The sequence below is a fragment of the Notolabrus celidotus genome, unplaced genomic scaffold (assembly GCF_009762535.1).
Source record: "Notolabrus celidotus isolate fNotCel1 unplaced genomic scaffold, fNotCel1.pri scaffold_329_arrow_ctg1, whole genome shotgun sequence".
In the NCBI taxonomy this organism is placed as follows: domain Eukaryota; kingdom Metazoa; phylum Chordata; class Actinopteri; order Labriformes; family Labridae; genus Notolabrus; species Notolabrus celidotus.
The window spans coordinates 26,668-41,093 of record NW_023260161.1 but is presented as its reverse complement, the minus strand read 5'-3'; the positions used below and the strand labels follow the sequence as shown (position 1 = coordinate 41,093).

At 49.3% G+C, this 14,426-nt stretch overlaps 1 protein-coding gene across 1 annotated transcript; it reads left to right on the top strand.

Moving 5' to 3' along the window:
* Positions 1 to 68: 68 nt before the first annotated feature.
* On the top strand, positions 69 to 11,890 carry spg11 (SPG11 vesicle trafficking associated, spatacsin; the record flags this gene model as incomplete). Its single annotated transcript, XM_034679120.1, has 16 exons — positions 69 to 359; positions 448 to 648; positions 844 to 951; positions 3,301 to 3,466; positions 3,577 to 3,791; positions 4,214 to 4,955; positions 5,052 to 5,197; positions 5,292 to 5,496; positions 5,688 to 5,822; positions 6,788 to 6,921; positions 7,022 to 7,141; positions 8,425 to 8,593; positions 8,746 to 8,822; positions 10,845 to 11,000; positions 11,195 to 11,346; positions 11,488 to 11,890. Coding segments are annotated over 16 exons (3,192 nt in total), but the record flags the coding sequence as incomplete, so codon positions are not given.
* Between the last annotated feature and the right edge of the window lie 2,536 nt (positions 11,891 to 14,426).

Here is a 14,426-nt window from a genome sequence, read left to right as displayed (position 1 = left end):
ACACACCACACACACACACACATATAACATATAACTCCTCATGTGACCATATTTGGTTCTTCCTACAGGTGAGGTCATTGGCCGCCCAGTTTGGCCCCGCCCTGCAGGCCCACCTGACTCTGGCCTTCCAGGACCTGCAGGTGTGCAGTCAGAGGAGGTCCGTGGCCTCTGAGGAGCAGCAGCAGCAGCAGCCCGGGTCCCTGACGACAGAGAGGACCTCATGGAGCTCAGACCCGCCCAGGGAGCTGTTCCAGGTCCTCCTGCAGAGCCAGGACGAGGAGGCGCCCTGCAGGTACCTGCTGCAGGAGGCACTGGTGCAACGCTGCCCGACGCTGGCTGTGCTGGCTGCATGTCAACAGGTAACCACACGAAAACCCACGTAAAAGATCCCGCTACCTAAACCCATCAAACACAGTCCATGTGGTTCTTTAACGGTCTGATTGACAGGGGGCGGGGCTACTGCAGTGCCTCTGCGTCTGGGTGCTTACGTCGGTCGATGATGTCACAGCCGAGGAAGCCACCTCCCACCTGGCCGAAGCCCCCCAGTACCACGAGTGGACCCTGCACGACCTGTCAATCATCTGGAGGACGCTGCTGGGGCGGGGCCACGTCAGGCCCCTCCTACGAGGCTTTGAGCTCTTCCAGCGGGTAAGACTTGATTATGATCCAAAGTCAGTCTGTACTTTAGGGGGACATGCTCTGATCATGCTGCAGCCATCACAGCCTGATTCATCGCTGCAGGCTAAAGTAATGCATGAACACTTTCTGAACTTGTTAGATATTTAAAAGTTGCTGATTCAAGCTTTAAAACCAGCAGCCTCATGTTTCTGCTCGTCCCCTCAGGACTGCCCCCTGGTGTTGGTTCTGAGGATGTTCGAGTTGTGTTGCGACTACAGAAACTTCTCCGAGGCCAAAACCAAGCTGCTGGACTTCCAGAGGACTCTCATCGCTGTGAGCTCTCTCCTCCAGCAGACTCATCTCTCAGACTCATGTCTCATGTCTCAGACTCATGTCTCATGTCTCATATCTCAGACTCATATCTCAGACTCATATCTCAGACTCATATCTCAGACTCATATCTCAGACTCATCTCTCAGACTCATATCTCATCTCTCAGACTCATATCTCAGACTCATGTCTCAGACTCATGTGTCAGACTCATGTCTCAGACTCATATCTCAGACTCATGTCTCAGACTCATATCTCATGTCTCAGACTCATATCTCAGACTCATCTCTCAGACTCATGTCTCATGTCTCAGACTCATGTCTCAGACTCATATCTCAGACTCATATCTCAGACTCATGTCTCATGTCTCAGACTCATGTCTCAGACTCATATCTCAGACTCATATCTCAGACTCATCTCTCATCTCTCAGACTCGTCTCTCAGACTCATATCTCAGACTCATATCTCATATCTCAGACTCATATCTCAGACTCATATCTCAGACTCATGTCTCAGACTCATATCTCACACTCATATCTCAAACTCATATCTCAGACTCATATCTCAGACTCATGTCTCAGACTCATATCTCATGTCTCAGACTCATATCTCATGTCTCAGACTCATATCTCAGACTCATCTCTCAGACTCATGTCTCATGTCTCAGACTCATGTCTCAGACTCATATCTCAGACTCATATCTCAGACTCATGTCTCATGTCTCAGACTCATATCTCAGACTCATCTCTCAGACTCATCTCTCAGACTCATGTCTCAGACTCATATCTCATGTCTCAGACTCATATCTCAGACTCATCTCTCAGACTCATGTCTCATGTCTCAGACTCATGTCTCAGACTCATATCTCAGACTCATATCTCAGACTCATGTCTCATGTCTCAGACTCATGTCTCAGACTCATATCTCAGACTCATATCTCAGACTCATATCTCAGACTCATGTCTCATGTCTCAGACTCATGTCTCAGACTCATATCTCAGACTCATATCTCAGACTCATCTCTCAGACTCATGTCTCATGTCTCAGACTCATGTCTCAGACTCATGTCTCAGACTCATATCTCAGACTCATCTCTCATATCTCAGACTCATATCTCAGACTCATATCTCAGACTCATATCTCAGACTCATATCTCAGACTCATATCTCAGACTCATATCTCAGACTCATGTCTCAGACTCATATCTCAGACTCATATCTCAGACTCATGTCTCAGACTCATGTCTCAGACTCATATCTCAGACTCATCTCTCAGACTCATATCTCAGACTCATATCTCAGACTCATGTCTCAGACTCATATCTCAGACTCATATCTCAGACTCATCTCTCAGACTCATATCTCAGACTCATATCTCAGACTCATATCTCAGACTCATATCTCAGACTCATGTCTCAGACTCATATCTCAGACTCATCTCTCAGACTCATGTCTCAGACTCATGTCTCAGACTCATATCTCAGACTCATCTCTCATATCTCAGACTCATATCTCAGACTCATATCTCAGACTCATATCTCAGACTCATATCTCAGACTCATATCTCAGACTCATATCTCAGACTCATCTCTCAGACTCATGTCTCATATCTCATATCTCAGACTCATATCTCAGACTCATATCTCAGACTCATCTCTCATATCTCAGACTCATATCTCAGACTCATCTCTCAGACTCATCTCTCAGACTCATGTCTCATATCTCATATCTCAGACTCATATCTCAGACTCATCTCTCATATCTCAGACTCATATCTCAGACTCATCTCTCATATCTCAGACTCATATCTCAGACTCATATCTCAGACTCATATCTCAGACTCATCTCTCATATCTCAGACTCATATCTCAGACTCATATCTCAGACTCATATCTCAGACTCATCTCTCATATCTCAGACTCATATCTCAGACTCATCTCTCAGACTCATATCTCAGACTCATCTTTCATATCTCATATCTCAGACTCATATCTCAGACTCATCTCTCATATCTCATCTCTCCTATCTCATCTCTCATATCTCAGACTCATATCTCAGACTCATCTCTCATATCTCATATCTCAGACTCATATCTCAGACTCATATCTCAGACTCATATCTCAGACTCATATCTCAGACTCATATCTCAGACTCATATATCAGACTCATATCTCAGACTCATATCTCAGACTCATCTCTCATATCTCATATCTCAGACTCATATCTCAGACTCATATCTCAGACTCATATCTCAGACTCATATCTCAGACTCATATCTCAGACTCATATCTCAGACTCATATAGAAGCTTTAAAGTGTCTGATTGGAGCTGAAGTTGTTGTTGTCGTTTGCAGCTCAGAAACGGCGGCCCAGCGCCCTCTGGTGGTCTCCCCCTGCAGTGGGTGGAGAGCCAGGCGTCAGTGCTGCTCCTCACCATGCTGCAGCGCTGCTCCTCCCAGTACGACCTCCACCGGCTGCTGCAGCTCCTCGCAGACGTCGACAAACTCCTCAAATCTAACGGTGAGGTCCCGGACTCCTCCGAGCCTTTGTTTACAGAAACTTCTCCAGAAGTCTCTCCTGAATTTAATCTGATGAAGTTTATGAAAGGTGTGTTTGTTGCGTGTTCGCAGGTCCAGACTTCAGGAAGCTAAGTCAGCTGAGTCAGCTGCTGCAGGGGTCAGAGGTCAGCGTGTCTCCCCGGCTGCTGCAGTGCAGTTCTCCCTCCGTCCAGCAGGAGGAGTTTCAGGCTGCCGTGGACGCTCTGCAGGCCACGGGGCGCTACAACCAGGCCAGGCAGGTCGCCCTGCTGGCCGGTCTGCCCGTGCACCGCCTGCTGCTCAGTCAGGTCTGATCCACCTCACAGAACACGTCCAGAAACTTTAATGGGACAGGAAGAGTTAAAGTGAGAGACAGGCAGAGAGAGGAGAGAGAGGGAAAGACAGGATCCCAGTGTGTCAGTCTAAGCCTATAGCAGCAGAACTAAGACCTGGTCCAAGCCTGATCCAGCTCTAACTATAAGCTTTATCAAAAAGGAAAGTTTGAAGCCTACTCTTAAAAGTAGAGAGGGTGTCTGCCTCCCGGACCCTGACTGGTAGATGATTCCAAAGGAGAGGGGCCTGATAACTGAAGGCTCTACCTCCCATACTACTTTTAGAGACTTTAGGTGCAATGAGCAGGCCTGCATGTCGGGAGCGTAGAGTTCTAGAGGGGGAATAGGTCACTATGAGGTCTTTAAGATCATCGTTGTCGTGTCTGTTTCCTGTGCAGCTCCTCCAGGAGGTGAGCTCCCAGAAGTCCAAGCGGCAGTGGCGACGTTTGGAGACTCGAGTCGGTTTCTGGAGGAAGTGTCACGACCAGCTGAAGGCAGACGGCACCGACCCCGAGTCCGCCTCTCAGTTCTTCCTCTCTCAGGCCGAAGCGGACTCGTCTGCGGACGCCGACCCTCAGAGCGAGCTGCTGCACGTCCAGGAGCGCTGCCTGCTGCTCTGCCTCGCCGCTCACTGGCTGTCGCTGCTCGCCCCGCCTCCCGTGGACGACCTGGCGAGTCTGGAGAAGAAGCTGTGGGTCAGCCGCGTCAGGCAGCACGTCCTCACCGTCTCCATGGAGAAAGAGAGCGTCTTCAACCTGCCGCCGCCCGCCATCACGCCCGAGATGAACACCTACGCCGTCCTCATGAAGGAGTTCACCTTCTCCAACATCTCCGGCCTGAACACGGAGCGGTGTCTGAGTCTGGAGGGACTCCCTGAGGAGCAGACGAGCACGCCGACGACCACGCCGACCTCTGACCCCACGCTGAGTCCAGAGGAGAGGAGGGTCCTGGCTGCTCTGATTGGTCAGTTACTAGATGAAGGAAGTATCCACGAGGCCAGCCGGGTGTGTCGATATTTCTCCCTCCATCACCCGGACATGTGGGTGGTGCTGCGCTGCCGAAGTCTCGCTTCAGGAGAGTCCAACCCCGACCCACCAGAGGAGGCGACCGAGGCTCTGCCGAAGAAGGGGATCACGAGCTGTGAGCGCCTCCAGTTTCTCTACAGAGATCACACTGTGATTTATTGTCTTTGAGTGAATCTGGATCTCTGACCTGAAGCTGTGTTTCTCCCTCCAGCCGCCTCCATCAGCAGCCTGTCCTCCTTCGTGGTTCTCCCGCTCCCTGAAGACCAGGTCGCGGTGCAGCTGCAGAAACTCGTGGATCAGTGTCGGCACGGGAACAACTACTGCAAACAAGTCCTCAGCCTGTACCAGCTCTCCAAGGTGCCCCAGCTTTGTTCCCGAGCAGCTCCAGAGTCTTTAAGTACCTATGTGAAAGGATCAGGGTCTAATCATGGTCCCGTCTCTGTCCCTCCAGGAGCTCCAGGTCTCCTTCAGTCAGATCTGTGCTGAGGATCCTCGCTCGGTGCTGGAGAAGCTGCTGCTGTCGGAGCAGCCGGAGCGTTTCAGGAAGGCTCAGGCCTTCATCAGGGCTCAGGGTCTGACCCCGGACTCTGTGGCCCAGCTCGTCTCCTCGGCCGTGGTGCAGGCGCTGCTGGCCTCCAACCAGGAGCTCCAACCGGGTGAGAGCAGCGGCGAGGACGGCGTTATGATGAGATCAAGGTGCATCAGACGGGATCTAATGTATGTGTGTGTGTGTGTGTGTGTGTGTGTGTGTGTGTGTGTGTGTGTGTGTGTGTGTGTGTGTGTTTGTGTGTGTGTGTGTGTGTGTGTGTGTGTGTGTGTGTGTGTGTGTGTGTGTGTGACTGAGCAGAGAGGCAGGTGTTCAGGCCGTCAGAGGGGCGGGACTCTCTGGTCCAGCTCATCAAACTGTGCGAGGATCCGAACCTGGTGGGACTCAAGCTGCTGGAGAACCTCAACACGGCTCCTCTGAGAGACCTGAGCTGCAGTAAGACACACACACACATACACACACACTCTGACACACACTCTGACACACACACACACACACACACACACACACACACACACACACACACACACACAAACACACACACACACACACACACTTGAATCAAGCAAAATAAATATTTATTTATTTCACATGAAACTTAAATAAACAGTGTCCTCTTCTCCCTCTACTTCCTCTACTTCCTCCTCTTCCTCTTCTTCCTCTACTTCCTCCTCTTCCTCTTCTCCCTCTACTTCCTCTACTTCCTCCTCTTCCTCTTCTCCCTCTTCTTCTTCTTCTTCTTCTTCTTCTTCTTCTTCTTCTTCCTCCTCTTCCTCTTCTCCCTCCTCTTCCTCCTCTTCCTCTACTTCCTCCTCTTCCTCTTCTCCCTCTTCTCCCTCCTCTTCCTCCTCTTCCTCCTCTTCCTCTACTTCCTCTACTTCCTCCTCTTCCTCTTCTCCCTCCTCTTCCTCCTCTTCCTCTACTTCCTCCTCTTCCTCTTCCTCCTCTTCCTCTTCTCCCTCTTCTCCCTCCTCTTCCTCCTCTTCCTCCTCTTCCTCTACTTCCTCTACTTCCTCCTCTTCCTCTTCTCCCTCCTCTTCCTCCTCTTCCTCTACTTCCTCCTCTTCCTCTTCTTCCTCTTCTCCCTCCTCTTCCTCTTCTTCCTCTTGTTCCTCTACTTCCTCCTCTTCCTCTTCTCCCTCTTCTTCCTCTTCCTCTACTTCCTCTTCTCCCTCCTCTTCCTCTTCTTCCTCTTCTTCCTCTACTTCCTCTTCTCCCTCTTCTTCCTCTTGTTCCTCTACTTCCTCCTCTTCCTCTTCTCCCTCTTTTTTTTCTTCTTCTTCTTCTTCTTCTTCTTCTTCTTCTTCTTCTTCTTCTTCTTCTTCCTCTTCCTCTTCCTCTTCCTCTTCCTCTTCCTCCTCTTCCTCCTCTTCCTCCTCTTCCTCCTCTTCCTCCTGCAGTCTGTGAGTTGCTGATCGTGGCTCATGACTGTTTCAGTCTGACCTGTAACATGGAGGGGATCGTCAGAGTGCTCCAAGCCGCCCGTCACCTTAGCCACGCCCACCTCGCTCCAGGAGAGCACTACAGCCTGCTGGTAAGCCCCGCCCACTCACACACAGCCCTCCATTCCTCTTAATTACTTTAGACCAGTTATCATTATCTGTGTGTGTGTGTGTGTGTGTGTGTGTGTTCAGGTGCGTCTGCTGACGGGTATCGGCAGGTACAATGAGATGACGTACGTCTTCGACCTGCTGCATCAGAACCATCGCTTTGAGATGCTGCTGAGGAAGAAGGTGGACACGGACAGAGGACAGGTGAACACACACATACACACACGCACACACACGCACGCACATACACACACACACACACACACACAAAATCACGTACTGTTCCTTTACCAGGCTGTAAACATGTTTATTTCTGCTGTAACATCTTATCATGGGGCTCTATGGGGACTCATTCAGTTTTGGGGGCAGCCTCTAGTGGACAGTAAAGGAACTGAAACCGGACTCAAACTTGAGTTTTGAGCTGAATTAGCTTTAACCTGTTGTTGACCCCCGTCCCTCTGACCCTCTGACCCCCGTCCCTCTGACCCTCTGACCCTCCATCCCTCTGACCCTCTGTCCCTCTGACCCTCTGGCCCTCTGACCCTCTGACCCTGTGACCCTCTAACCCCCGTCCCCCCGTCCCTCTAACCCCCGTCCCTCTGACCCTCTGACCCTCTGACCCCCGTCCCTCTGACCCTTTGACCCCCGTCCCTCTGACCCTCTGACCCTCCATCCCTCTGACCCTCTGTCCCTCTGACCCTCTGGCCCTCTGACCCTCTGACCCTGTGACCCTCTAACCCCCGTCCCCCCGTCCCTCTAACCCCCGTCCCTCTGACCCTCCATCCCTCTGACCCTCTGACCCCCGTCCCTCTGACCCTCTGACCCCCATCCCCCCGTCCCTCTAACCCCCGTCCCTCTGACCCCCGTCCCTCTGACCCCCTGACCCCCTGACCCTGTGACCCTCTAACCCCCGTCCCCCCGTCCCTCTAACCCCCGTCCCTCTGACCCCCGTCCCTCTGACCCCCTGACCCTCTGACCCTGTGACCCTCTAACCCCCGTCCCCCCGTCCCTCTAACCCCCGTCCCTCTGACCCTCCATCCCTCTGACCCTCTGACCCCCGTCCCTCTGACCCTCTGACCCCCATCCCCCCGTCCCTCTAACCCCCGTCCCTCTGACCCCCGTCCCTCTGACCCCCTGACCCCCTGACCCTCCGTCCCTCTGACCCCCGTCCCTCTGACCCCCTGACCCTCTGTCCCTCTGACCCCCTGACCCTCTGTCCCTCTGACCCCCTGACCCTCCGTCCCTCTGACCCTCCATCCCTCTGACCCTCTGTCCCTCTGACCCTCTGACCCTCCATCCCTCTGACCCTCTGTCCCTCTGACCCTCTGACCCTCTGTCCCTCTGACCCTCTGACCCTGTGACCCTCGGACCCCCGTCCCCCCGTCCCTCTAACCCCCGTCCCTCTGACCCCCATCCCTCTGACCCCCTGACCCTCCGTCCCTCTGACCCCCGTCCCTCTGACCCTCTGTCCTTCTGACCCTCTGCAGAGCTCCAGCCTGAAGACGGCTCTCCTGGATTACATAAAGCGCTGCCTGCCTGCAGACAGCGAGAAGCACAACATGGTGGCGCTGTTTTTCAGCATGAGGAGGGAGATCGGAGAGAACCACGAGATCGCAGCGAGGACGCAGCTGAAGATGATCGAGTCTCAGGCCTGGGGTGAGCTGACCCGACATGAGCATTCACTGAAACATCCTTTATCCTGTTTACTGACCTCATGACCTCATGACCTCATGACCTCATGACCTCCTGACCTCATGACCTCCTGACCTCATGACCTCATGACCTCCTGACCTCTCCTCTCTGAACAGTCGTCACGCCGGACCTGAAGAACTCGCTGGTCAAAGTGTTGGGTCTGCTGAAGGACGCTGCAGAGAGCTTCTCAAAGGTACCTGAATGCATCCTCATGTTCTCCTCTAACTGTAAACATCCTGATGTTCTCCTCTAACTGTAAACATCCTCATGTTCTCCTCTAACTGTAAACATCCTCATGTTCTCCTCAAACTGTAAACATCCTCATGTTCTCCTCTAACTGTAAACATCCTCATGTTCTCCTCAAACTGTAAACATCCTCATGTTCTCCTCTAACTGTAAACATCCTCATGTTCTCCTCTAACTGTAAACATCCTCATGTTCTCCTCTAACTGTAAACATCCTCATGTTCTCTTCTAACTGTAAACATCCTCATGTTCTCCTCAAACTGTAAACATCCTCATGTTCTCCTCAAACTGTAAACATCCTCATGTTCTCCTCAAACTGTAAACATCCTCATGTTCTCCTCAAACTGTAAACATCCTCATGTTCTCCTCAAACTGTAAACATCCTCATGTTCTCCTCAAACTGTAAACATCCTCATGTTCTCCTCTAACTGTAAACATCCTCATGTTCTCCTCTAACTGTAAACATCCTCATGTTCTCCTCAAACTGTAAACATCATCATGTTCTCTTCTAACTGTAAACATCCTCATGTTCTCCTCTAACTGTAAACATCCTCATGTTCTCCTCTAACTGTAAACATCATCATGTTCTCCTCTAACTGTAAACATCCTCATGTTCTCTTCTAACTGTAAACATCCTCATGTTCTCTTCAAACTGTAAACATCCTCATGTTCTCCTCTAACTGTAAACATCCTCATGTTCTCCTCTAACTGTAAACATCCTCATGTTCTCCTCTAACTGTAAACATCCTGATGTTCTCCTCAAACTGTAAACATCCTCATGTTCTCCTCTAACTGTAAACATCCTCATGTTCTCCTCTAACTGTAAACATCCTCTAACTGTAAACATCCTCATGTTCTCCTCTAACTGTAAACATCCTCATGTTCTCCTCAAATTGTAAACATCCTCATGTTCTCCTCAAACTTTAAACATCCTCATGTTCTCCTCTAACTGTAAACATCCTCATGTTCTCCTTTAACTGTAAACATCCTCATGTTCTCCTCTAACTGTAAACATCCTCTAACTGTAAACATCCTCTAACTGTAAACATCCTCTAACTGTAAACATCCTCATGTTCTCCTCTAACTGTAAACATCCTCATGTTCTCCTCAAACTGTAAACATCCTCATGTTCTCCTCTAACTGTAAACATCCTCATGTTCTCCTCTAACTGTAAACATCCTCTAACTGTAAACATCCTCATGTTCTCCTCTAACTGTAAACATCCTCATGTTCTCCTCAAATTGTAAACATCCTCATGTTCTCCTCAAACTTTAAACATCCTCATGTTCTCCTCTAACTGTAAACATCCTCATGTTCTCCTTTAACTGTAAACATCCTCATGTTCTCCTCTAACTGTAAACATCCTCTAACTGTAAACATCCTCTAACTGTAAACATCCTCTAACTGTAAACATCCTCATGTTCTCCTCTAACTGTAAACATCCTCATGTTCTCCTCAAACTGTAAACATCCTCATGTTCTCCTCAAACTGTAAACATCCTCTAACTGTAAACATCCTCATGTTCTCCTCTAACTGTAAACATCCTCATGTTCTCCTTTAACTGTAAACATCCTCATGTTCTCCTCTAACTGTAAACATCCTCTAACTGTAAACATCCTCTAACTGTAAACATCCTCTAACTGTAAACATCCTCATGTTCTCTTCAAACTGTAAACATCCTCATGTTCTCCTCAAACTGTAAACATCCTCATGTTCTCCTCTAACTGTAAACATCCTCATGTTCTCCTCTAACTGTAAACATCCTCATGTTCTCCTCAAACTGTAAACATCCTCATGTTCTCCTCTAACTGTAAACATCCTCATGTTCTCCTCAAACTGTAAACATCCTCATGTTCTCCTCTAACTGTAAACATCCTCATGTTCTCCTCTAACTGTAAACATCCTGATGAGGAGGAATGAACACATGACTCCCTCTTCCTCTTCCTCTTCCTCTCTCCGTCTGTCTCCAGGACTCGTGTGTGCGTCAGGCCACACGTTGTGTCCGTACGGCCAAACTGGTCTCTCTTCAGCTGCACTTCCTGAATCACGGATTGGACCTGCGCGTCATCAACCTGCGTCCTGCAGAGATGCTGAACGCCATCGTAGCGCTGCCTCGATGCTACCAGGTGAGTTTCAGACTCCTTTAGGATCTGAAGTCTGCAACAAAACGAGCGTGCAGAAACTTCTGAATCTTCAGTTACTCAAAGTCCTTCCTTTCTGCAAAATCTCTTTTCTTGAGCTTTTATTTTGAAATTCAGCGAGATAAACCGTCCCTCAGATTCAAGGCGTGAAGGTTACGCTTGTACTTCCTGTCCGTCAGGTGTTCGTGGTGTCCGAGGCGTACAGCTACAGTCCGGACTGGGCCGAGATCCTGTTCCAGAAGGTGATCCTGAAAGGAGACTTTGCGTTCCTGGAGGAGCTGAAACGCCACCGACCTCTGACCTCCAGCCTGTTCGAGGACATCTTCAAAAAGTAAGACGATCGAACGCTGAACATCCCGACTCCACCTGAGGCCTCCTCTCACCTCTGTGTGTGTGTGTGTGTGTGTGTGTGTGTGTGTGTGTGTGTGTGTGTGTGTGTGTGTGTGTGTGTGTGTGTGTGTGTGTGTTTCAGGCTGGACGGCGCTCCCAGTAATGTCACCCCTAACGTGAAGCGCCTGCTGACTCACTGTGACGACGTGTTCAGCCGCTACAGACTGGCCTATCAGCAGAACCTGTATGATGTCACCAAAACGCTGCTGCAGGACGCCAAGACCTCCAGCTACCTGAACGACCGGCTGGCCAGCTGATCGCCGGTCTGACTGAAGACACGACAGACTGTTTCTTTGATCCTCCTCAGGAGGAAACAACACCTGAGAGTCTGACTGTCTCACCCTCCTTCCTGACCTGAACACTGAGAGGATTTAAAGTCTGATGACATGAACATGAACTCTGTTTCTATCTTTAGATTAATGTTCACTTTGTGATAAAATGAATCTGTAAAAATGAAATTAAAGACACTTTGTTTCCTACTTTAAGATCAGCTCCTTGCTCTTTAACTCCTTCCTTCCCTCAGCATGTTGAAGCTTTCCTCGTCTCTCTCCTGGAGAACAGTTCAGATAAAGACTGAATTTAGTTTTACCTCAAACAGTTTCAGAATAAGGAGCAGAGTCTTCAAAGTGGAGTTAAGATCAGAGTTTCTGAAGCTCCTGAAGAATCCTGAAAACCCTGAAAACCCTGAAGTAACGTCCAGAGAAAAAAATGAACGTCTTATAATTTAAATTAAATGAGTCCTTCTTGGAGGAGGAGTCTGACTTTATTTAGGAGGTTCATTATATTTCATTATTTTTAAATCATATTTCTTATTACTATTTTATTTTATTAGTATTATTTAATTATATAAATATATATATAAATATAACAATATTATATTTTTCAGGAATGAAAGAGTATTTTATTATTGAGGACTGGAGGAGTTTGTTTTTTTTTCAACTATTTTATTTGTTTATTTTTTTTAGGTATGGGAGTATTGTTTATTTAATTTTATTGTTTTAACATTTGGAAGAGTATTTTAATTTTATATTTAATTGTATTAATTTATTTTTAGGTATTGATGAGTTATGTTTTTTTTTTTTACTTTATGTTTTTATGACTGGAGGAGTTTTTTTGTTTTTTTGAACTTTATTTTATTTTTCAGTTTAGGTATGGAAGTGTATTTTTTATATTTTTTAACTTATTTTTATTTATGTTTTTTAGGTATGGAGGAGTGTGAGGACCAGGGATCAAGACATTAGACAGGGAAGATTTTTTTTTTAACGATTTCATTAAAAAAAAAAGGTCGACCACTTGAGACCATCAAACAGTCGATACATTGAAAATGTGATTCAGAGCAATAACAAATATACTCGTTAAGCTCTTAATCTCAGGGGAGCAGGCAGTTATTGGACTCTGAAGACGGTGGGTTCACTTTAATGAAAGCTGCAGTTCTGTGTTTGTCCACCAGGTGGCGGTCCATGCTTGTTGCTGGTCTGCAGGCTCCATGTCTGAAGCTGAAGCAGCTCATTCCATCCTCTGCAGACTTTAAACATGAGAGAGTCCTGCAGGTGTAGACTTTCTGTGTTCTGCCTCCTCATCATTCTCCTCTTTTAAAAACAGAAACTTTCAGATGCTCCACTTTCCTGTTTGCCTTTGTGCTCGCAGGCTGCAGGCTGCAGGCTGCGCTGCAGGCTGCAGGCTGCAGGCTGCGCTGCAGGCTGCAGGCTGCAGGCTGCAGGCTGCGCTGCAGGCTGCAGGCTGCAGGCTGCAGGCTGCAGGCGGAGCTGCTGCTCTACCTGTGTATGCGTGGGTTCTCTCCAGGTTCTCCGGCTTCCTCCCACAGTCCAATAACACCTTCACCAGGTTGATTGGTCACCCTAAATTGCCCGTAGGTGTGTCTTCCGACCAAAGCCCGCTGGGATAGGCTCCACCCCGCCCCCCCGATCCCTGACGGGAGAAGCGGTAAAGATAATGGATGGATGTGATAAAAAAGTGACTTTTAAAATTCCCTCTATGTTTGTACGACGTTCGAGCTACATGTGAGAATTGTTGAAGTTATTTTCAACTTCACAAACGGCGCCGCACAGCAAACGGTCTGAATATTGTTCAGTCATTAACATGAAGGACAAAGATGAGCTTTAATCTCTGAGGGAGTATAATCTCCTTTAATCATCACCTTTAATCTGCAGGTAAACTCCAGGGTTATAAAGTGCAGCTGTTCTTTCTTCCTCCTCACACAGAGCAGCTAAAAATATCAGGGTCTGTTTTTTCCTCCTCAGAGGAATCCAAACAAACTCTGAGCCGAGCAGACGAGAGGATCCGTCTCTCTGAGGCGTGAAGTTTCATCCTCCGCTCTTTCTTCCTCAGCGGTTATTTTCATGTCAGAGTCTCGGCGTGTTCCCCTTCAAGAGATTCAGAGTCTTCTTCTCCTTCAGATATTCCTGCAGAGAGATGAGGAACGGAGAGCAGGCGGAGAGCAGACGGAGAGCAGACGGAGAGCAGGCGGAGAGCAGGAGGAGAGCAGGCGGAGAGCAGGAGGAGAGCAGGCGGAGAGCAGACAGAGAGCAGGCGGAGAGCAGGAGGAGAGCAGGCGGAGAGCAGGGGGAGAGCAGGCGGAGAGCAGGCGGAGAGCAGACAGAGAGCAGGCGGAGAGCAGGCAGAGAGCAGGCGGAGAGCAGGCGGAGAGCAGGCAGAGAGCAGGCGGAGAGCAGGCGGAGAACAGGCAGAGAGCAGGCGGAGAGCAGGTGGAGAGCAGGCGGAGAGCAGGAGGAGAGCAGGCGGAGAGCAGGTGGAGAGCAGGCGGAGAGCAGGCGGAGAGCAGACAGAGAGCAGGCGGAGAGCAGGTGGAGAGCAGGCGGAGAGCAGGTGGAGAACAGACAGAGAACAGGTGGAGAACAGGTGGAGAGCAGGTGGAGAGCAGGTGGAGAACAGGTGGAGAACAGGCGGAGAGCAGGTGGAGAGCAGACGGAGAGCAGGCTGAGAGCAGGCGGAGAGCAGGCGGAGAGCAGGCGGAGAGCAGGCTGAGAGCAGGCGGAGAGC